At 40.6% G+C, this 24,628-nt stretch overlaps 1 protein-coding gene across 1 annotated transcript in view; it reads left to right on the top strand.

The window, feature by feature from the left end:
* Window positions 1-24,628, top strand: part of c14h1orf210 (chromosome 14 C1orf210 homolog) — a 112,206-nt gene that overhangs the window by 15,343 nt on the left and 72,235 nt on the right. Inside the window, exon 2 of the mRNA XM_039734667.1 lies at window positions 18,337-18,557. Coding sequence (XP_039590601.1) covers window positions 18,337-18,557 — 221 coding nt within the window. The remainder of the gene's footprint in view (window positions 1-18,336; window positions 18,558-24,628) is intronic.

The following is a 24,628-nucleotide window of genomic DNA, read 5'->3' as shown; positions in this document are numbered from 1 at the left end:
TTTACATCTTCTTGCCTCCTCCAATCTCTCACCAGTTTCTCAAATACATCAAATTTTGTTGCAGCAGTGCAGTTACCAATTTCTTTCACCACTTCAACGACGTTTAATTTAAAACCAGCTTCATATTTTCTTCTGATTGAACGCTCCATCGTAGACAAGGGATGCTCTTACGATAAAGGTGCATGAGGGTGTGAGACACAAAAAACACAAAACAGTGCAAACATCGCTTTAGAATAGTTCGGGTAGTTGGTCTCGTCCGATGCGAGAGATGGACGTCTGAAGTGGAGCTCTGCTAGCAGTGGTGTTATTTTTCATATTATTTACTTATTATCCTGAGATATCCTGTATTTATTCAACCCAAGAGGGACTGCTACAGTATATGTAAGCACATATAAACATGGCCAACAAGAAGGGGGATTCGAAAGAATCGAAAACTAAAGCTACACCCAAGCTGCGATCAGCAAGCCCCAGTTCTAGATACGGCCTTTCAGAGACAGACCTGGATCAGATGGGCGAAAGCACAGACTCCTCAGGACCACAGGCCGCTACATCGTCGCCGGCTGAGAGCGATAAGGGGAGCGAAGGTGCGATCGTGAGTGCAGATCTGGATAGCTCGCTGACTGGAGAAGATCACATGAAACTGGAAAGGGCCTTGAAGTCCGCGGCTTCAATTACGCAATTACGTGAGCCTGGAGCCTGCTGCTTCATCTACGGTACAAGAAAGCACAATTGAACTATCTGAACTGAAGGTGTTGTTCGCTGAGCTCACACAAGATATAAAGAAAAGCGAGAAGGCTAATGAGGAATTGAAACAGGAGATAAAACAGGCCAATGAATGGCTATGACAGGAATTCCAACAGGCAAATGAAAGGCTGCGACAGGAATTCCAACAGGCAAATGAAAGGCTGCGTCAAGAGGTGCAACTTGAGCTTCGACAAGTGCTGGGAAAAATTGAAGAGCGCATTCAGGAAAACTCGGTTAAACTGAGCACACTTACTGATCAATTGGACCATTTCAAGGAGACATTCACGAATTGGATTGAAATGGTCGAACATTTAGCTGCCAGTGATGAGGAAAGAGCAGTAAATGTCAGTTCCAAATGCAAAAAACTCGGAGAAAAACTTGGAGACAGACTGGCTGCTTTAGAAGATGGGAGTAGAAGGTATAATGTCAGAATTGAAGGTCTGCTGGAGAATCGAGAAAGTTCAAACCCTGTGAAATTCGCAGCTGAACTTTTTTCTAAAATAATCGGGGACGACTTTAAAGCAGAATCTGAGATAGCAGCGGCTTACCACGTATGCGGATCAAACACCGTCAGACCCCGACCAAGATCTTTTATAGTTCGTTTTGAACGATTATCATTTAAGCTAGAGGTGATGGCACTCCTCAGAAACAAGGAAGATATTATATATGAAAATAACCACATTCGTATCTTCCCTGACTTCCAGCAACAGCTACTAAACACGCAGCCTTCTATAATATTAAACAGCAGCTATGGCAAGCCAGTGTCAAATACAGCCTCCTGTATCCGGCAAAACTGAAAGTGGAATGGCAGGGTCAATTCTATGTCTTCGCTAGCAAGGAAGCAGCAGAAAAGGAATTAAGAAAGCTGATCCCGGGACTATTCTGATACATAATAGTGAGTCATGGCGGTTAATGATAAAGCAAGGATTAACAATCTACTGTCTGATCTATTCGTTTTAAAATGCGGGTTTTTATCAGCATATATTGTAATATATTCTCATTATTACTTAGTATTACTAGGGGCTATCTGTTTATGTTTTATTGTGCTTAATTATTCTTTTTTTTTCTCTTTTTCTTTTCTAATTATTTCATCTCTACCCTAAACGAGACTGTTCAATATCATACCCTTGGTTTACTGTTATTGCTATTACTGCATTAAGACTTGTTATGCTTCTTCTGGACACTTTTTAACACCATCCCCCAGGTTTATTATCTGGGTGTATCATCTTAATGCACTAAAATTGCTGAAGACTATATATATATTTTAAGTGCAAAACTCCTTTTTTTTTTAGAGATATCTCTATCTTTTAACCCTAAAGCGCCGCTGCATTGGAGCTTGTTTTGCTTTGGACGTACTCTGTCTCTGGGTATGTCAGAGGACTGGGACTGTGTGAAGTGGGTTTTAGCCTCACTTGGGGAGGCAAAAGGGAGGGTGGGGGGTTAAGGGGGGGAGAGAAAGAGAGCAGGCCTGATCTATACCTAATCTATCCTCTCAGTCTTTATAATTATAATAAGACTATAAAATGACATCAAAAACTCAGAATCAGTGTCTCCATGATGGGACAGTTAACTTCGTAAGCTGGAATGTTAAAGGCCTGAATCACGAATTAAAGAGAAAGAAAGTACTCTCACCTAACAGGTCTAAATGCTAAAATAGTATTTTTACAGGAAACCCACTTACTAAGCAAGGATCAGTTCCGCTGCAAAAGACTGGACTGGCCAAATGTTCCATTCTAGTTTTACGAAGAAAACTAGAGGTGGGAATTCTCATACATAGAACAGTACCATTTGTAGCATCAGATGTAGTATTGGATCCTGAAGGGAGATATGTAATGGTCATGGGAGACTTATCTAACTGTAAAATGATCTTGATAAATGTTTATGCACCTAATGTTGATGATAAGGAATTTATACAAAATTTATTTGCATCCATTCCCAATCTGAACACTCATAAAGTTATAATGGCTGGGGACTTTAATTGTGTTCTAAATCCACTTTTAGATAGGACTTCCTCCACAGGGGAACGCATCTAACACTGCAAAGATAATTACAAAGTTTATAACTGATCACAACTTATCAGATCCCTGGAGGTTTTTAAACCCAAATTCAAGAACATATTCTTTCTACTCACCAGTACATCATTGCTACTCAAGGATTGATTACTTCTTTATAGACAATAACTTCTTGCCTAAGATTAAATCTTGCAAATATGATGCTATTGTTATTTCTGACCATGCACCTATGATCTTGGAGCTAAAATTACTAAGCCCCATGCACACACCCGCAGATGGCCTCAACCCGCTTCTATTAGCTGACGAGAATTGTACTGAATTTATATCCAAACAAATCAAATTCTTTCTAGAGACAAATACATCCCCGAGATCTCTGCAGGAATACTCTGGGAAACTCTTAAGGCCTTCTTAAGAGGACAGATTATCTCATATCTTTCCCACAGAAATAAATCCGCCAAGAAAGTAGCAGAGATAAAAAGCGAAATTACTAAAATAGATGAAGAACATGCCAGACTACCAAGCGAGACTCTACATAGGAGAGGCAGGCTCTACATTCAGAATTAAACCTCTTGACAACTAAAGAAACCGAACAACTAATTTACAAATCCAGACATCATTATTATGAACATGGAGAGAAAGCTAATAAGCTTTTAGCTCAACAAATTCACAAGCAAGAAGTGCAACAAATCTCGTAATCACTAACACTAACGGAGATAAAATCATCGAACACAAAAATATAATGCACACTTTCAGAGACTACTATAAATCCCTATATACTACTGAGTTTAAAGAAGACAATACACAATCTAATGCATTTCTGGATACATTACAGATACCACAAATAGACGCTTTAGTGTGGAGGAACTTGATAAACCTCTGCATTATCAGAATTACTAGATGCTATAAAGTCACTCCAAGGTGGAAAGCAGCAGGCCCTGATGGCTACCCTGCAGAGTTTTACAAGAAATTCTCCGCTCAGCTAGCTCCCTCCTATTAGCAACATTTACAGAAGCCAGAGATAACCAATCTCTTCCACAAACCTTTCGCCAAGCACTAATCACTGTCTTTCCAAAACAAAATAAGGACTTATTACAATGTGCATCATACAGACCAATTTCACTTCTGAATAACGACGTTAAAATACTCTCTAAAATCATAGCTAGAAGGATGGAGAAAGTGCTCCCCACAAGACCAAACTGGATTTATTAGGGGCGACACTTATCTTCAAATCTTCACGCCTGTTTAATGTAATATACTCACCAACTAAATCAAACACCCCAGAAATATTATTATCATTGGATGCAGAAAAGCATTCGACATGATTGAATGGAAATACCTTTTTACTACATTGGAGAAGTTTGGGTTTGGCAACATTTGTGCATGGATTAAATTACTGTATACTAACCCAGAAGCTTCAGTTTGCATCAATAACATTTGCTCAGACTACTTTAAACTAGAACGTACTAGACAAGGATGCCCTTGTCACCGCTGTTGTTTGCACCATTGAACCACTGGCAATACATTGTCGAAATACTGATCAGATAAAGGGGATTAGCAGAGAAGGACTGGAACAGAAAATCTCATTATATGCAGATGACATGGTACTGTATATATCAGAAAATTCTGTGCCTGCAGTCTTAGCAGCACTCACAGAATTTCAAAAGATCTCTGGTCTCAGAATTTATCTGAATAAAAGTGTACTCTTTCCAGTGAATTCTCAAGCATATAATATTAGATTAGAACCCTACCTTTTATCATTGCAGAACAGTTTAAATACCTAAACATCACAAGTAAACATAAAGCTCTTTATCAACAAAATTTCGATGGAAAAAATTAAACAAGACTTGCATAGATGGTCAACCCTTCATCTCACACTAGCTGGAAGAATTAACACTGTTAAGATGAATATTCTTCCTAAGCTCCTTTTTTATTTCAAAACATCCCAATATACATTAATAAATCATTCTTTAAGCAATTAGATTCAACAATAACCTCATTTATTTGGAATTCAAAACATCCACGCATCAAAAGAGCGACCCTACAAAGACAAAAGGCAGAAGGTGGCATGGCTCTACCTAACTTCCAGTTTTATTACTGGGCAGCAAATATACAGGCGATAAAAACCTGGACACAAATAGAAGAACATACACAGGCTTGGACCGCAATAGAAGTAAAATCCTGCAGTACTTCTTTGTATTCCTTGCTCTGTGCTCCAATAAACACACGATCGGCAATACACTAATAACCCAATTGTGCTCCACTCACTTAGAATCTGGAACCAATGTAGAAAGCATTTTAAGACGGAGAAGCTTCTATCTGTGGCACCCTGCAAGAGAACCACCTCTTTCAACCTTCACAAACATATGCAGTTTTTAATATCTGGAAAAAATTTGGAATTAACTTGCTTAGAGATCTTTATATAGACAACGTCTTTGCATCCTATGAACAATTACATTCCAAATTTAACATTCCAGCTACACATTTCTTTCACTATCTTCAAATCAGGAACTTTGTTAAACAGAACCTTCCAGATTTTCCTCATCTTGCACCCTCATCCATGCTGGAAAAAATATTGCTCAATCTCAAGGACTTAGACTCCATCTCTACAATATATAAAATCATTTTACAATCCCTCCTTTCAAAGATCCAAGAGGACACTGGGAAAAGGAAAAGGAGTGGAAAGTAGCAATGCAGAGAATTCACTCAAGCTCCATATGCAAAGCATACAATTATACAACTCAAAATTATATATCGAGCACATCTGTCTCACTAAAACTCTCCAAAATGTTTCCAGGGCATGATCCAACCTGAACGTTGCAACCAAGTCCCAGCCTCACTAGGTCACATGTTCTGGGCCTGCACCAAATTAACATTATTCTGGACAAAAATTTTAATTACCTCTCAGACAGCCTTGGACTCACAATCCCTCCTAACCCATTAACAGCTGTGTTTGGGGTTCTTCCAGAGGGCTTAAAGTGGAGAAAGACAAACAAATTGTGATTGCATTCACTACACTGTTGGCACGCAGACTTATTCTGATAAACTGGAAGAACCCAAACTCTCCTCTTTAAGTCAGTGGGAAACTGATGTGTTATATTATTTGAAATTGGAAAAATCAAATACTCAGTTAGAGGATCTGTACAGACTTTTTCAAAACATGGCAGGATCTAATCAGTAATATTTTAAAATAAGTTCATAAAGCACAGAGAATTTATTAATTTAGGTATGTTTACAAGCCTTAAATTTACACGCTTGGCTTGCTCTCTCTCAGGGTGGGGATCGATCTGTTCTTAACTAATTTTTTTTTTGTAAAAACTTGATTGCTTTGTATGGATTGTAATAAAATTAATAAAAAAAAAAAAAAATTACACAGCTGAGAGCATCTTCTCTCCAAAATTGCGTATGGATATTACAAAGTGCCAAAAATCACGGCTGCAAGACAAGATTGGAAAACACTTGCCTCAAGACCCACACATTGATGGTGATTGGTGACAGGAACAGGACCTGCTCTAGAATTAGCTGTGAAGAAGAGTCAGACTGAATGTCAGGTGATGAGTTTGTTCACTATGGATGACGTTCACATAGACAATCCTCAATAAGTTATACTAAACACATACTGAGGGAGCGTCTCATATTCTTTTCTCAATGCTTTAAGTTCACCCTTGTATTGCTTATACCGTTTGTACATTTTTTATCTACCAGGATGATGCTCTGTTCTGGTGTTGAGTTCATAATTGTTATAGAGTGGAGCATTCAATAAATATAATATTTGATTAAAATACTTTTAAATTATAAAAAAAAAAAATATATAGAATAGTTCGGTATTAGTTCGGTATTACCGTGTGGTCACGTAGGCACAATACATAGAAATAAAATGGCCGTGTGCTCTGTGGATACTCTCTCAGGTGGGTGTTAGCATATTGTAATCTCTAGGTGAGTTTTCCACATTCGACTTATACAACCGACATTGTAAAATACTGGAAATTATACAGTAAAATCAAGACCCGACTTATCTGCGGGAGAAATTAAACGCGAGTGTATATGGTAAATACGTCAGTTCATTGGCCTTTATTTTTACGCACCTTACAGTGTGCTTGTTCTTGACCCCATACCGCGATGTGCAACAATTTATTTTATTTGGCCCATTTGGATTTTTGGTTTGGTAACTTACCAGTTAGTCTCACTGAAGCCAGATGTACTGTATAATATAGAGTACCAATAATAGCGCACTGCTGTAACGATAATGTGCAGTAAATACATTTGACTTGACCATTCCTAGTTTTCCTCATCTTTCTCTGTACGTTTAGCATTCATTTGCTCAGAGATTGATGCGCTTGCTGCTTCCTAAACAGCTCTTTTTGCCCGCTTCTTCTCTTCTTTCGTCGTCATCTTTTTTCGTTAAAACTGATTAAGTCAGTGTTTGTGTTGCAATTACTTAGTACGTTTTCCTTCATTTTTCTCTTAAGCCGGCACTTAACTCTTCAATTTGCCTCAAGAACAATTTAAGATGTGAAGAGGTAGGGAAGGTGGTAGGGGTGAGAACGGCCCATACTCATGTGCCTCACAGCCCTACTGGCCGCTGTCAAGAGTTGATTCTACAATAAAATAAAATACAAAGAGGAATAACCTTGGAGGTCAATCATCACCCGAAAGTGGATAGTAGAAGTCATGTAGTATATGTGTACCAAATTTCAGGTCAATAGTTCAAACGGTTTGCAAGCTACAAGTGATTTAAAATGTGGGATAGACAAATGGACAGCCACAGTAGAGTACCTATATATATAACTAGCAAAATACCCAGCGCTTCGCAGCGGAGAATTAGTGTGTTAAAGAAGCAATGAAAAAGAAAAGAAAACATTTTGAAAATAACGTAACATGATTGTCAATGTAATTGTTTTGTCACTGTTGTGAGTGATGAGTGTTGCTGTCATATATATATATATATATATATATATATATATATATATATATATAATATATATATATTTACACACACACACACATATAAACATATATATATACATATCTATACATATACACATATATATACATATACATACATATCTACATATATACACACACAGCTATTTCGTATCAGTGCAATACGCTGCTTGTTAAAACAGATAACTCCGCTCTTACATGCAAGTCTGCGTGGATATTATGAACTATCAGTATTTGTTCAAGTTCTATTTAAATTTTAAATAGAAGGAATTTTTATTTAGTCGACAGAAATATCTTTGGTAGGAATGGTAAAAACAGACAGGAATATTATTCGTGAATAAATCAACTCAAACCTTAAATAACTTAAAAGAACAAACATTGAAATTTCTTTACTCTTATGTAAATTTATATAAAAATAAACTTAGATTTTAAATATCCCAAAAGATTTTGCTCTCCATAAAAATATATCCTTTCAAAATTATACAAATTCAAATATGAACATGCTGCATAACAAAACCTGGAAATATAAATAAAATGTGTTCCTTTCAGCAATAACAAATCAAATCATTCAGTTGTCTTTGCTCAGATGTCATTTTAGAGCTGGACGCCTGGCATCTTTTTTTGGCCACAGGTTCGTTTCTGTTTGGTGTGAGGTTCTGTGTTGTGGAGATTCTCAGGATGGATTGCAGGTGCTCATCAGTGAGGCGACTCCTGTGTGCTGTTTTGTTAGTCTTTATCACTGAGAAGAGCTTCTCACACAGATATGTGCTACCAAACATGCACAAGGTTCGAGCCGCATGTAGACGGACTTTTTGTTCTTCAAAGTCACCAAAGCGCCGTGCAAACTCAGTGCGCTCAGTTTATCAGCAAAGTGCGTATTTGGGAACACCGTAGTGACGACTTGGTTTAACATTACTTGGCAACAGGGAAAGTGAGGCAAGGTGCACTGGTGCATTTGTGTCTCCCATAAAAGCAGCTTCACTTGAAATCACTTTGTGATTGTGCACGGGTAAAAACGTCCGCTGAAGTGTCAGATTCTTATTTAATTCTTCTGCTTTCTGTATCTTCTGCATTGCATTCAGGTCTTTCAGCCTCACTGATGAGCACCTGCAATCCATCCTGAGAATCTCCACAACACAGAACTCCCTGATGTTTTGTCTCATAGTGCCATCTTAGATTAAATTCTGTAATTACAGCCACATTAGCTCCACAAATGAGACACACGGTTCAGTAAACATATACTCAGCCTCCCATCGGTTTTAAAGGCTCTATTTTCAGAATCAACTTTTCTCTTCAGCATCGTGAGCTAGCTTCGCAATAACTTGCAGCATCATAAGCTAGACTTGATTAACGCGGTAAGTGTTCGGCAAGGCAGCTGAAGCGCTGCATTATGGGATCTGTAGTTTGTGTTACCAGCGCTTCATATACCCGGCTTTAATAACAATAATACAGTATATAAAATGATCTCGGGCGGATATAATTACACGCCGGGCGGATGTGGCCCAGGCCCTTGAGTTTGACACATATGGACTAAATAGAACTTGAAAAGATATATTTTTTCAAATGTGATCGCGCAATTCAGATAGAGTTGACGCACACTACAGCCTGCATGCCTCAATAAGTCATCCTCCCTCGCTCTTACTTTTTACCGTTCATCTAATGATTACACCGAGTATGGCTTTACCAAAACAATCATTGATGGCGAATAAAGTATCCATTATTCGAGTATGTAGATCGGGATATATATATATACATATATATATATACCCGCGTATTGCAGCGGAGAAGTAGTGTGTTAAAAAAGCTATGAAAAAGAAAAGGGAACATTTTAAAAATAACGTAACATGACTGTCAATATACAGTATTTGTTTTGTGAGTGTTACTGAGTGTTGCTGTCATCAAGGATTTGATTATCATTATTTCTTTCAATCAGGTTCGTGTTTGTAGGATGTGTTGTGTTCAAGTTACATTCCGTGTTTGTCAATCGCTGTAAAGATGACAGGTTTCATTCATCGATTCGTTTCTTACTGCATCAATAAACAGCTCGTCTTTTAAGTCAGTGAGAAACCAATACTCAGTTAGAGGATCTGTGCAGACTTTTTTCAAAACATGGCAGGATCTAATCAGTAATATTTTAAAATAAGTTCATAAAGCACAGAGAATTTATTAATTTAGGTATGTTTACAAGCCTTAAATTTAACACCGTTTGGCTTGCTCTCTCTCTCAGGGGTGGGGATCGATCTGTTCTTAACATAATTTTTCTCTTTGTAAAAACTTGATTGCTTTGTATGGATTGTAATAAAATTAATAAAAAATAAATAAAAAAAAAGAAAATTACACAGCTGAGAGCATCTTCTCTCCAAACATTGCGGTATGGATATTACAAAGTGCCACAAATCACGGCTGCAAGACAAGATTGGAAAACACTTTGCCTCAAGACCCACACATTGATGGTGATTGGTGACAGGAACAGGACTTGCTCTAGAATTAGCTGTGAAGAAGAGTCAGACTGAATGTCAGGTGATGAGTTTGTTCACTATGGATGACGTTCACATAGACAATCCTCAATAAGTTATACTAAACACATACTGAGGGAGCGTCTCATATTCTTTTCTCAATGCTTTAAGTTCACCCTTGTATTGCTTATACCGTTTGTACATTTTTTATCTACCAGGATGATGCTCTGTTCTGGTGTTGAGTTCATAATTGTTATAGAGTGGAGCATTCAATAAATATAATATTTGATTAAAATACTTTTAAATTATAAAAAAAAAAAAAAAAATAGAATAGACCGTGTGGTCACGTAGGCACAATACATAGAAATAAAATGGCCGTGTGCTCTGTGGATACTCTCTCAGGTGGGTGTTAGCATATTGTAATCTCTAGGTGAGTTTTCCACATTCGACTTATACAACCGACATTGTAAAATACTGGAAATTATACAGTAAAATCAAGACCCGACTTATCTGCGGGAGAAATTAAACGCGAGTGTATATGGTAAATACGTTCAGTTCATTGGCCTTTATTTTTATGTACCTTACAGTGTGCTTGTTCTTGACCCCATACCGCGATGTGCAACTATTTATTTTATTTGGCCCATTTGGATTTTTGGTTTGGTAACTTACCAGTTAGTCTCACTGAAGCCAGATGTACTGTATAATATAGAGTACCAATAATAGCGCACTGCTGTAACGATAATGTGCAGTAAATACATTTGACTTGACCATTCCTAGTTTTCCTCATCTTTCTCTGTACGTTTAGCATTCATTTGCTCAGAGATTGATGCGCTTGCTGCTTCCTAAACAGCTCTTTTTTTTTGCCCGCTTCTTCTCTTCTTTCGTCGTCATCTTTTTTCGTTAAAACTGATTAAGTCAGTGTTTGTGTTGCAATTACTTAGTACGTTTTCCTTCATTTTTCTCTTAAGCCGGCACTTAAGTCTTCAATCTGCCTCAAGAACAATTTAAGATATGAAGAGGTAGGGGAAGGTGGTAGGGGTGAGAACGGCGCCCATACTCATGTGCCTCACAGCCGCCCTACTGGTCACTGTCGAGAGTTGATTCTACAATAAAATAAAATAAAAAGAGGAATAACCTTGGAGGTCAATCATCACCCCGAAAGTGGATAGTAGACGTCAGGTAGTATATGTGTACCAAATTTCAGATCAATAGGTCAAACGGTTTGCAAGCTACAAGTGATTTAAAATCTGGCACAGACAAACGGACAGCCACAGTAGAGTACCTATATATATAATTCACTAATGGCACGCAAGACAGTGAGCGCAAGCAAGACAGAGAGCCACACCCACCAACTCACAGAGCCCTGCCCGCCAACTCTAAGACCATGGGATACGCTCAACAGAGCTCCGCCCGCCAACTCTAACCCTCCTACCGTGTCATGGGATACGCATAACAGAGCCACGCATGCCAACTGTAACCGTCCTCCTGCGTCCAGCATCGCTCTCGAGCCATGTGCACTGCCTGCTCATGTGCCCACACGCAACAACTCACCAAACACAGCCTCAGTCACTTTCGCCTGTGCAAAAGTCCACATGCACCTCTGAGCCACGTTGACTTTTCCCCGCACGCAAGACAGAGAGCCCCACCCGCCAACTCTAACAGAGCCCTGCCCATGGGTTACGCACTAAAGAGCCACAAACGCCCAATCTAACCCTCCTCCCACGTCATCAGGGAATGCACGACAAGGCACCGCCTGCCAACTCACCCTCCGCAGGCAATTATATGGCGACAACAACTTCTCAACTGTCACTCTGGAACAACTCAGTATGCGTGCTATATTAAGCGTCAGCAACGAAGACTCACTACACCTTAATGAACAGGTGCTGAAACTTATCCCTAACGACGAAGTAACTTTCACGAGCGTTAACTCCATCGTCTCAGACAATCCTGCAAATCAACTTGCATTCCCCGAAGAATTTCTTAACAGTCTTACTCCCACTGGCATGCCTCCGCATAAACTCAAAATTAAAATTGGTTCAGTCATCATGCTTCTCAGGAACCTCATGCCAGCAAAAGGTCTCTGTAATGGCAGCAGACTCTCTGTTACCAGCATTCACCGCAATGTACTGGAGTGTAAGACTATCACATCTGCTACCTCACAAACTGTCCTTATTCCCCAGATTTCCCTGACCCCATAAGATTATAATTTGCCTTTTACTTTTACACGCAGACAATTTCCTGTTAGATTGGCCTTTGCAATGACTATTAATAAGGCACAGGGCACAGATATGCCTGTATCTGCCAAAAACAGTTTTCAGTCACGGACAATTGTATGTTGCTCTCTCCAGAGTTCCATCTTTTCATTCACTGACAGTCGTATCCTCAAACCCTCCTCATTGGGACAACTGTGTCTTTCAGGAAGTGTTCACTCATCAATAAATAATTATATGCAGCGTATGCTACGCCGCGGGTTGGCTAGTTATATATAGAGATATGTCTGCAGACCACTGTGAGTGAATTGTTCTTCAAAGTGGGTGGGAACAATCAGACGGCTCACTGAGTGTCATACTTCTAAACCAATCCAGAGCCTCAATGGAAGCTCCACATGAAGAAATGACTAAGGGGGCTGCACCCCACTCAGTGAAATGATCGAGTCTCCACACACGCCAAACACATGAGTGGGAAATAACATTAAACGATGGGGTATCCAGGCACTGCATTGTTAAAAGTGTGATAAACTCTCTGTCACCCAGGGGCCTGTGGGGGTCTTAATCCTGTAAGTCACCGTCTGCTAGTTTAATTGTAATAGTTCAATAAATGTAAATAATAATGTTTTAAATAGCGGCTGGTGACCAAAAGATGTTGGAACCAGAAGTAGTGTACCACCAATTCCAAATCTTTTATACTGTAAAAGTTTGTCAAAAAACAAAGCACTTGACAGTTCCATGTTAGGGTTGTGCTCAATTTGACGCACTGTGCCACACATGCCTGTAGGGGGCAACACAAAACAGAAAAAACAAAGCAGTGTATCCCCCAGTCAATATGTGAAGGTGCATTCCAGCTCAGCGAGTTCTGTTTGTCACCGAGAACAAAGGTCGCTGGCTGTCACTTTATCTGCCAAAGCTCCCATTGCTGGTCTGGCTGGATGCCCGTCCATTGCAGTGCACGTTTGCACACCACCTCTCTTGTTAAATTAGAACACTTTAAATCTGCCCAGGAAGAATGTGCTAATCCCACCCAAAGGGTTTAGCCTCCTTTCACCCTCAGCAGCTGACATTGTTTTTACTGAATCTCATCCGTCAAGGGCTTTTAGGAATCAGAAGCACAGATAGAGCAGTAATGAAGAGAGCGTTAGGCGAGCCGACTTGAGGTTGCTGTAATGGACTTTAACCACATTCTTGGTTATCATGACAGTGGAGTGGCGACATGGGGTGTGTAGGCTGGACATGCCAGCAAGAATTTCACTGAAACGTGACGATAGGACTAGCACAACTACTACATTGTAACCTTTACAATGGCTATGGTGGTCCCATTGGAAAGACAGTATATATATCGCTGTCCCATCCACTGACATAAGAAATGGAGAAAATAATCTGATGTTCATGTATGATACTCATGAAGTATTAACTTCTTTAAGTTTGTTAATAATCCTTAAGAGAAAAATCAATAGAAATTCAAAAATGTCATCATCTAAAATCCATCCATTATCCAACCAGCTATATCCTAACTACAGGGTCACGGGGGTCTGCTGGATCCAATCCCAGTCAACACAGGGCGCAAGGCAGGAAACAAACCCTGGGCAGGGTGCAAGCCCACCGCAGGGCTTGCACATACACACACACACCAAGCACACACTAGGGACAATTTCAGAATCGTCAATGCACCTAACCTGCATGTCCTTGGACTGTGGGAGGAAACTGGAGTACCCGGAGGAAACCCACACAGACACGGGGAGAAGATGAAAACTCCACGCAGGGAGGACCTGAGAAGCGAACCCGGGTCTCCTAACTGCGAGGTAGCAGTGCTACCCACTGCGCCACCATGCCGCCCATCATATAAAATAATAGTAATAATAATAGTAAACAGTAAGTTTACTATTATTATTTTTAGAAGATGACATTTTTGAATTTCTATTAATTTTTCTTTTAAGTATTACTAACAAACTTAAAGAAGTTAATACTTCTTTTCATACCATACATGGATTATCATATCATACATGGAAATCTGCTTATTTTCTCCATTGCATATATATATATATATATATATATATATATATATATATATATATATATATATATATATATATATATATATATATATATATATTGTGAGACTTACCTGGACACCACCAATCGGAAACCACATCTTTATCAATTGCACACGTTTATTAATCATAAATAAATTCAGGTTCACAGTCCCGAACACCACACACAATGCACACAGCAATAATCACCACAATATGGGCTTCTTTCTCTCAGTCCTTGGCCGCCTTTCCTCTCCTCCTGGGAGCTTTGTCCTGCTCCCACTCCCAACTCAAGCTCACCGAATGTAGGATGGCGGCCCCTTTTATTCCCGCCCGGATGTGCTCCAGGTGTCTGATCACGTCATTCTGGCATCACTTCTTGGTGTGGCAGAAGTGCTGCCCTTTGTACCGGAAGCACACCGGGCGTCCCCGGAAGTCTCATCCGCCATCTTGCCGGTGTGGCAGAAGTATCAGTTTCCCGAGTCCCTTGAGGTCTGAGCCGCTCCCTGGCGGTGGCCACGGGTCCCAACAGGCCAAAACCTCTTTGCTCCTCTTCCGTGGTCCTCTCCTAGTCCAGGGTGGTTGCCCCCTCGTGCCACCTTCCAGTCCTTCCAAGCATCCTGGCTGGGTAAGGTCCCCAGCAATCTGTGACAATATATATATATATATATATATATATATATATATACACAGTGGTGCTTGAAAGTTTGTGAACCCTTTACAATTTTCATCAGATTTTCATTCAAGTCCTAAAAGTAGATAAATAGAAACCAGTTAAACAAATAAGACAAAAATATTACACTTCGTCATTTATTTATTGAGGAAAATGATCAAATATTACATATTTGTGAATGGCAAAAGTATGTCAACCTCTAGGATTAGCAATTAGTTTGAAGGTGAAATTCAAGTCGGGTGTTTTCAATCAATGGGATGCCAAACAGGTGTGAGTGGGCACCCTGTGTTATTTAAAGAACAGGATCTATCAAAGTCTGCTCGTCACAACACGTTTGTGGAAGTGTATCATGGCACGAACAAAGGAGATTTCTGAGGACCTCACAAAAAGAGTTGTTGATGCTCATCAGGCTGTTAAAGGTTACAAAACCATCTCTAAAGAGTTTGGACTCCACCAATCCACAGTCAGACAGGTTGTGTACAAATGGAGGAAATTCAAGACCATCGTTACCCTTCACAGGAGTGGTCGACCAACAAAGATCACTCCAAGAGCAAGGCACACGTGTGATAGTCGGCGAGGTCACAAAGGACCCCAGGGTAACTTCTAAGCAACTGAAGGCCTCTCTCACATTGGCTAATGTCCATGTTCATGAGTCCACCATCAGGAGAACACTGAACAACAATGGTGTGCATGGCAGGGTTGCAAGGAGAAAGCCACTGCTCTCCAAAAAAAACATTGCTGCTCATCTGCAGTTTGTTAAAGATCACGTGGACAAACCAGAAGGCTATTGAAAGAATGTTTTGTGGACGGATGAGACCAAAATAGAACTTTTTGGTTTAAATGAAAAGCGTTATGTTTGAAGAAAGGAAAACACTGCATTCCAGCATAAGAACCTTATCCCATCTGTGAAACATGGTGCTGGTAGTATCATGGTGTGGGCCTGTTTTGCTGCATCTGGGCCAGGATGGCTTACCTTGATTGATGGAACAATGAATTCTGAATTATATCAGAGAATTCTAAAGGAAAATGTCAGGACATCTGTCCATGAACTGAATCTCAAGAGAAGGTGGGTCATGCAGCAAGACAACGACCCTAAGCACACAAGTAGTTCTACCAAAGAATGGTTAAAGAAGAATAAAGTTAATGTTTTGGAATGGCCAAGTCAAAGTCCTGACCTTAATCCAATCAAAATGTTGTGGAAGGACCTGAAGTGAGCAGTTCATGTGAGGAAACCCACCAACATCCCAGAGCTGAAACTGTTCTGTATGGAGGAATGGGCTAAAATTCCTCCAAGCCGGTGTGCAGGAATGATCAGAAGTTACCGGAAACGTTTAGTTACAGTTATTGGGGGGTCACAGCAGATACTGAAAGCAAAGGGTCACATACTTTTGCCACTCACAAATATGTAATATTCAATCATTTTCCTTAATAAATAAATGACCAAGTATAATATTTTTGTCTCATTTGTTTAACTGGTTTCTCTTTATCTACCTTTAGGACTTGAGTGAAAATCTGATGATGTTTTATGTCAAATTTATGTATAAATCTAGAAAATTCTAAAGGGCTCACAAACTTTCAAGCACAACTGTAGATACAAAGAAACGGCAGGTCTCAGGTTCAGGCCTTACCAGTGACTGACTGCCTGTGTGACCCTGAGTGAGCCACTTCACCCATCATTGCTCCCCTTGTTGAAGAATATACGCAATGAACAGATATTTGTGAATGATGTAGGAATATTATTTTCAACAAAAGACACTATATAAAACTGGTCATAAGTGTAGCCCTCAAAATAGACTCCCTCTGTGACCTCAAGTGAATGATTTTCCTCACCACTGCTCCACATTGTATAAGACCGGATTTAGTTATAAGATAGCTGTATTTCTGGGTATTTTGTTTACAATGAAATTCAATAAATACAACAATAATTGCCAGTTATAACCATCACTGACTCCCTGTATGATTTGAAATGAGTCCCTTCATCTACTGTTGACCCCATTGATGAAAATATTTTGCAATTACAAGATATCAGTAAAAGAAGTGAATCTCCCAGAGGCATATTGGCAGTTCACGGCGGCGGCTAAACCAGTGAATTTTTGTTTTATATAGTGCCTTTCATTGTGAAGAGCAAAGCTATGCACTTTATTAATATGTTAGAAAACATTACACAATCTATCTATCTATCTATCTATCTATCTATCTATCTATCTATCTATCTATCTATCTATCAATCTATCTATCTATCAATCTATCTATCTATCTATCTATCTCTTATATTGTGCCTTTCAAATCTATCTATCTATCTATCTATCTATCTATCTATCTATCTATCTATCTATCTATTATATAGTGCCTTTCACATCTATCTATCTATCTATTATATAGTGCCTTTCACATCTATCTATCTATCTATCTATGCTATTATAAGATATTTGTAAATTACACAGGAATGCAGTTCATAATGAAAGGCACTATATAAAATAAAAAATAACAGGTTTGCTCCCCTCCACTGTCTCTACCATTGGCCCCCATTATTGAAAACTTTACACAATTATAACATAATTGGAAACAGTACAGGTATTCACAATAAAAAGCACTGTATAAAAAACAACTCAAAGTTTTAGCCCCTCACAACTGCCTGCTTGTAAGACCCCATATGAATCATTTTCTCCACCAGTGCTTGCATTGCACAAACCTTGATACGATTATAGGAGACCCAGGACTGTTGAAAGGCACTATATAGTGCAGGTTTAGTCCCTTGCATTGACTCCTTGTGTGCCCCTGAGTGATTTACTTCACCCACCATTGCTGCCATTGTAGAAACCTAGACACATTATAGGATCCTCATCAATTGAATAGGAATGCCTTTTACAATGAAAGGCACTATATAATAAAGCAGGGCACAGTTTTAGTCTCCACCACTGATATCCCGATTGACCCTGAGTGAGTTACTACACTTTCTAGTGATCTCTCTGTTGAAATATGAAAATAAAAAATCTACTGCAGCTGTAAAGCTCCTACACAGTGTTCATTCTAGAAAGGCGCTATATATAACACAAATTTCTCTGGGTAAGTAAGTGCTGTATATTTAGCAATTTGCCCATTTAAAATGATATGTCACTGATACGCTCAAGCCCAGGAGTCAGGGGCTCACCGTCATTCCCGGATTTCTCCTGCTTTTTTTTACACCCCTGCCTCCCAAGGAGACCAAAAATGTGGAATCCCTTGCCCCATATGAAGCAGGAGCTGTCCTCTATTTGAACTGCTAAGTTACCTGAGGGCGCCTGACTGCCCCCACCCCCCCCACCCCCCTCCTTCTGGTGGGATTCTCTTCCCTCAGCAGTTACACATTAACCAGGGTGCAGCGCCAGCCTGCAGTTCACCTTTGTACAACTGGCTTCCATTTCGTGCCGAGGACTTGTCAGAAGAGGACTTGAGGGCGGCTTGTCGTGGCCTTTTTCGTTTGGACTTGGAAATCCAGGAGTCGACAGGTGAGTCCCGTTACCAGCTCTGCACCTCTGTGCCAAATGTCGGTCTCATCTGCCAGGTGGGGGGTCCACTCCACTCCTCGCTGGGTGGAAGCCAGATTCGGCTTACCGCTGCATTGTTTACATTGCTAGCCAGGAGATTTTCCTTTTGACTTTTAAAAGTAGAAGAAGAATGAATCCATGGGCTGGATAGAAGTAGTTAGCTTTTGTCACTTCCTGGCTTGCTGAAATAAGATCTAAGCAAGTACTGATGACACTCATGTGACATTGCTGCTTCATCATGTGACAGGCCAGAAGGTGAGGCCCTGCAGGGGGAATACATGGCCGGAGAAGGAGGAGAGCCACAATGATGAATTACTTAGGAGGCCAGTTAGGGTCAGAAGGTTGAGGAGAAATGAAGGTGTGTGTGTGCGTGTGTGTGCGTGTGTGTGCGTATGTGTGTGTGTGTGTGTGTGTGTGTGTGTGTGTCCTGGCCACCACTGGAGTGTTTCTTTGGGATCAGCAAGCCATCCGTGTTATTTGTTTGGTGCTGACCTGGTTGTATTTCTTCATCTTTGAAAGATCTCTGGGCACACAATGCCTGGGCATTCTAGCCCCCTAATCACTCCCTCTCCCTTATTGGCTATCTTCTCTCACCCCTTCACCACCTAATAGTGAATGCATATAAGCATATGCGTGCAAAAATGGTTGCCATCGCCTCACCCAGGTGGATTCTGGACATCGGTACTGCTTGATGTGGCTCCCCAATCACTATTTAATTAGTTAAAAAAAAGCAAATTATTATTATTATTATTACAATTGTAATTTCCTGAATGGGCTGCTCAGTTCCAGGGGCAACTAAACAGCATTCCAGCAGTGTAGAAGAGTTAAATGAGTATGGAGGAATTTGTTGGGCAAAATCAAATAAATAAATAAGCATTGTGAAATGATTCAGCCAACACAGGAAAGAGGTTTGGGGCAGCCGCCCATATACTTGAAACTGGCTGCCAAATAGTTGCCGAAAAGGTGGTTCAGGTTGGTACAGGTCAGTCCATAACACAAGAACCAACCGTATAGCAAATATGGCGGCTATATATGTGGCAACGGGAAATGATGTCATCAGGTAGAAACTGGAAGTGACGCGTGGCCGGAACCAAGAAGTGACATCATCGGTTCCAAGTGGAATTTCCTGTGATTGGTCTGTCAGTGGAGAAGAGCAAGGATTAATGCACTCTATATCCCCTGGTCTGGCGAGGAATTATCATCTTTTGAGCCTTTAGCTGTCTCCCATGTGCATGTGTGTGACTGCATATAAATAAAAGTATTGTTTAATCTACACTCTATATATAAAATCCTAAGCCTAAAAGTGCAACGATTTTGTGCAACGATTTTATGTCACTTTTTTATGTCACTTTTTTGTCATGCTTTAAATCTGGCTTATTTTAAAACCTACATGTATATGTTTGGTATTATTTATTTTAGAATTTATTGAACTTTAATGTGATGTTGTTAGATTTTCACATTCTTATTCCATTTTAAAATTATAAACTAAAAAATATCAAGAATTCACGTCCAGCAAGACGAGACTTTGTGCCAAGAGATTTAACCACGCCCGGGGCCGGAAATAAAAGACAAAGAGTAGAACAGTGCCGCACAAAATGCAGCAAGCCAGCAGCTGATCGAGCAAAGAGGAGGTTACTGTACAGGGGGTCCTCGGGTTACGACACAGTTCCGTTCCTACAACAGTGATGTAACCCGAATTTTGGTGGAAGTCGAAACTCACCTTAGCCTAAGTCACTTACAGTACCTAACCTAACACATTTGCAAAATCATAATCTAGAACATTAAAACACAACTAAGCCACAGAAAATGGAAAAGGACATAAATATACTGTATTGTAGTAACAAAAAATAATTCCTTACCTTTATTCCTTCTGATCGCTTTACAATATCTAATTTCACTTCCATCATGATGGCTTTCCTCTTCTTCGAAGCACTACCATCTAAAGACTCTGACTTTCGTTTAGGAGCCATGATATGGGCCAAAAAGTTGCCAAACAAAGCAACACAAACGGAATATTTCCTCCGCGTGCAACCAAACTAGTTCGCCAACTCCCTCACTCATACGCTGCGTTATTGCGTATTCTTCCGCTGCGCGCAACCAACTAATTTGCCAACTCCCTTACTCATACGCTGCAGTACTGTGTATTCTTCCGCTGTGTGCAACCAAACTAGTTAACCCACATAGTCTGTAAGTACGATGCTAACGCCGTAAGCTAAAACACTCACATTTCAATTTTTTTACGTTTTTATGGGAGTGAGCATTGTAAACTCAAAACGCTGTATTTCGAGACGTTGTAACTCGAGGACCCCATGTATTTGTTTCCCATTCTATCACCTTTTAAGAGGGGGTTTCGGAGGAGCGACTGCGTCTCCTTGTGGTGAGTTCAGCCCCCCTCTTCACAACGTGAGTGGCAGAGACGCGAAGTGGCTGGTGTGTTGCACAGGCCGGGTGGGGGTTGGCAAGCGAAGCGAGCAGGGGGCGAACCCCCTAGTGTGATAATAAATAAAGAAAAGGAGTACAATAAATAAACAGAAGTGTCACAGAGTATATGTTGTTTGTTGCTTATTTGTTAGGAATGGCAGCCTGGTTCAAGGGTGAGAGTGTGATTATGTCAAGGATTGGCTCGCAGTGTTTTCCTGTTTGCAATGGTGATGGACAGGCAGGGCCGTCTTAACGTTTGGGCACAATTGGTAGGAGCAAAGGAGCCCACAATGTTTCTGATGCCTATGCTTTGCTATCAGAACACTGGCCTCAGCACACTACTTTGCCTGGGGGGTCTATGATGCTGTTAAGATGGCCATGTGAACAAGTTGACACATGTGGTCAGACAGGAGTCTCCATGGACTGCATGGTCGTGGTTGACTTTGGGATCTGCAGTGAGAGTAGACTTTACAATGAACCTGGAGAGGTGGTGGTACACATTGGAAAGAAGGAGAATGAGAGTCAGTAGGAGGAAGATGGATTACAAGGTGGTGGAAGGAGAAGAAATGGTGAAGGTCAACGAATTTAAATACTTGGGTTCAGCAGTCCAAAGCAAAGCAACGGAGAATGCAGAAGAGAAGTGAAGAAGAGAGTGCATGCAGGGTGGACAGGGTGGAGAAGAGAGGCAGGAGAGATCTGTAAAAGAAGAGTGCCTGCAAGAGCGAAAGGAAAGGTCTATAAGACGAGTGTGAGACCGGCCATATTGTTTGGTTTGGAGACGGTGGCAGAGCTGAAGATGCTACGATTTTCGTTCAGAGTAATGAGGGTAGAAGGGATTAGAAATGAGGATATTAGAGGGACAACACAGATAAGACAGTTGGGTGACCAAGTGATAGAGGCGAGATTGAGATGGTTTGGGCACATGCAAAGGAGAGATGAGGGGTACATCGAGAAAAGAATGTTAAAGGATGGAACCGCCAGGCAAGAGGAAAAGAGAAAGGCCAAAGAGGAGGTTTATGGACGTGGTGAGGAAGGGCATGAAAGCAGTCAGTGTGGCAGAAAATGATGTGAAAGACAGAGATGCTGTACATGGAGATGGATGATCCGCCTTGGAGTCCCCAAAATGGGGTCACCACTAAGCGCTGAAAGAAGACGTATTTATTTCATTCCGTTCATAATATTCCTCCAAATGCAATATGAAATACGGCTTGAATTTTAAAACTGTCACTTTCACTTGTCAAACCTGAGAGGGTGGGCTCCAGTGTAGGTTTAGTTCACCAAATGACAGAACAGTGTTTCTCAACAGCAATGGGGATTAGTGAGCTTAAATAATGGAGATATGACGACTAGTAATGTGGACAAAATGGAAGAGATGATTGTTGACTTCGGGAAGGCTCATGCTGTCCGCACATCACACTTCACTTCGAGGGCTCTGAGGTCAAGAGTACCAAATTCCTTGGTATGTTACTTGGCAGCTGACCTTACCTGATCAATTAACATCAACCTCCATAGCCATGAAGGTGCAGCAGCAGTGTCTCCTCTTCTTTCCATGACTGATGATGGCAAGCCTACCTGCCACCCCCATCATTCTCACCACAATCTACAGGGGCACCATGGTGAGCGTTCTGGCCAGCCGCATCACTGTCTGCTTTGGGAACTGCAATGTCTCTGACTGAAAAGTCCTAAAACAGAGAGTGCAGACAGCAAAAAGATCACTGGGACCACCAAGCCCTCCAGCAAAGACATCTTTACCAAGCGTTGTATCCACACAGCTTATGGCATGATGATGGACCCTTCCCACAGTCTCTTTGTCCCACTCCCATTTCACAGAAGGTGCTGTAGCATCCAAGCCATTTCTGGAAGGCATTACAACAGCTTCTACTCTTTGGTGGTCCGGACTCTGAACTCTGTGCTGCCGTCCTGGCCTCAGATCTGCCCCTAGTAGTGTATTTATATGTAGCACATTTGTTACACTCATTACTGCTGGTGCTTCTCATTTTTAGTTGTTTGCAGTTGCTTATTTATTTGTTACTATCTATTTCAGTTTATTACTCTTTATTCACTTACCTGTTATTTATAGTGTAGTATACCTGTCTTGCTCTTTTCCCGTGTTTATTTATATGTTGCACCGCGGTCCGGCAGAATGTCATTTCGTGCCACTGTTTGCTGCAATAGAGTTTATGGATGTTATGACAACAAAGTCACCTGACGTGATCAGACTAGCGAGGGCTGTGTTTTGATTGGTGAATCACCTGCACACTGGACTTAAACCTTTGGTCAACAAACACCACATTAACAGCACACACTTCAGATGCCAGCTCCTAATGCTGAATTCGGAAGGTTACTGTCATATCTCAGTCAGGTTTCTTCCCCTAGCTGGGGTTCAGATTCATGTTGGATGTCTCTGTTGTCCATGCTTGATTCTTTCATTTACAATGGCATGCAAAAGTTTGGGCCCCCTTGCTTAAAATGTCTGTTACTTTGAGTAGTTAAGGGGGCAGAAGATGAACCGATCACCCAAAGGCATAAAGTTCAAGATGAAACATTTGCTTTCAGCGTTTCATGCACAATTGGTGTATTGTTTTTGTTTTGCATAATTGTACAGTGAAAAAAATAAAAAGGAGCACCATGCAAAAGTTTCAGTTAACTCAGATAACTTTTCCCTATGTCTAAGACCTTCATTAGACCATTACAAATACCATGGCAGATATCCTCCCATTATATAAAAAGGATGACAGAGCAGATCCAAGCAACTGCAGGCCAGTAAGCTTAACATGCATCAGAGGAAAATTAATGGAAGGAATTATTAAGGACTAGCAAAATACCCGCGCTTCAAGAGCAGCGAACTACTGCCTTAAAATTTTTATTAAGAAGAAACGTAAACCTTTTTAAACTGAGGAAAAATATTCCAATAATTATTTGTTAAGGATCTCTTTGTATACCATGTTGTCAGTTCGGCCCTCCGGTTGTAAAATGACCAAGCTGTGCGCTGAGCTTACTCTTGAGCATATAACGTACAGTCGGCCATGTGAACAGTAATCTTGTCTCAAATCTCACAGCTTGGATTGCTGCTGTCATAATCGGTTTGAGTTTCATGGTTTGTTTCAATGACGACAGTATTTGTAGGACTTGTTGTGTTGAAGTGACATTTGGCATCTGTCAAGTGTTGTAAGCACACAACCAGTTTCATTGATAACTTCACATCCAGCTTTTGAGAGTTTAAACATTCATAAACATCAAAGTGTCCACTACTTAAATCGTCACCTGTCAATCTAAGATGTTTAAGAGGCATTGGTGGTTGTCCAAATGTGTAAAGTATTTGGCCATTTCGGTACACTTGAAAACGACGACCGAACAATTCAGCGGCAGCCATCAACTCACATGCAGATCCATAGGTGAAGGGCTTAAGCATTTCACTCTTCTAGTGCTCCTGTGTAGTCTAATTATCTCCTGTACCGTCATCAGTCCACACCTTGAACCTGTCCAGTCATTCAATACATAAGACACAATGTTCCTCCGGATATCAAGAGTGAGCCTGATATGGCCGTGCAATATGTAACAAAGAGAATGGAAAAGGCAGGTGCCATCTCCGGGCATGGAAACCACTCAGT

Source organism: Polypterus senegalus, chromosome 14 (assembly GCF_016835505.1).
Source record: "Polypterus senegalus isolate Bchr_013 chromosome 14, ASM1683550v1, whole genome shotgun sequence".
Classification (NCBI taxonomy): Eukaryota; Metazoa; Chordata; class Cladistia; order Polypteriformes; family Polypteridae; genus Polypterus; species Polypterus senegalus.
Note: the sequence above shows the minus strand (reverse complement) of the source record. Positions and strands in the feature narration are given on the sequence as shown.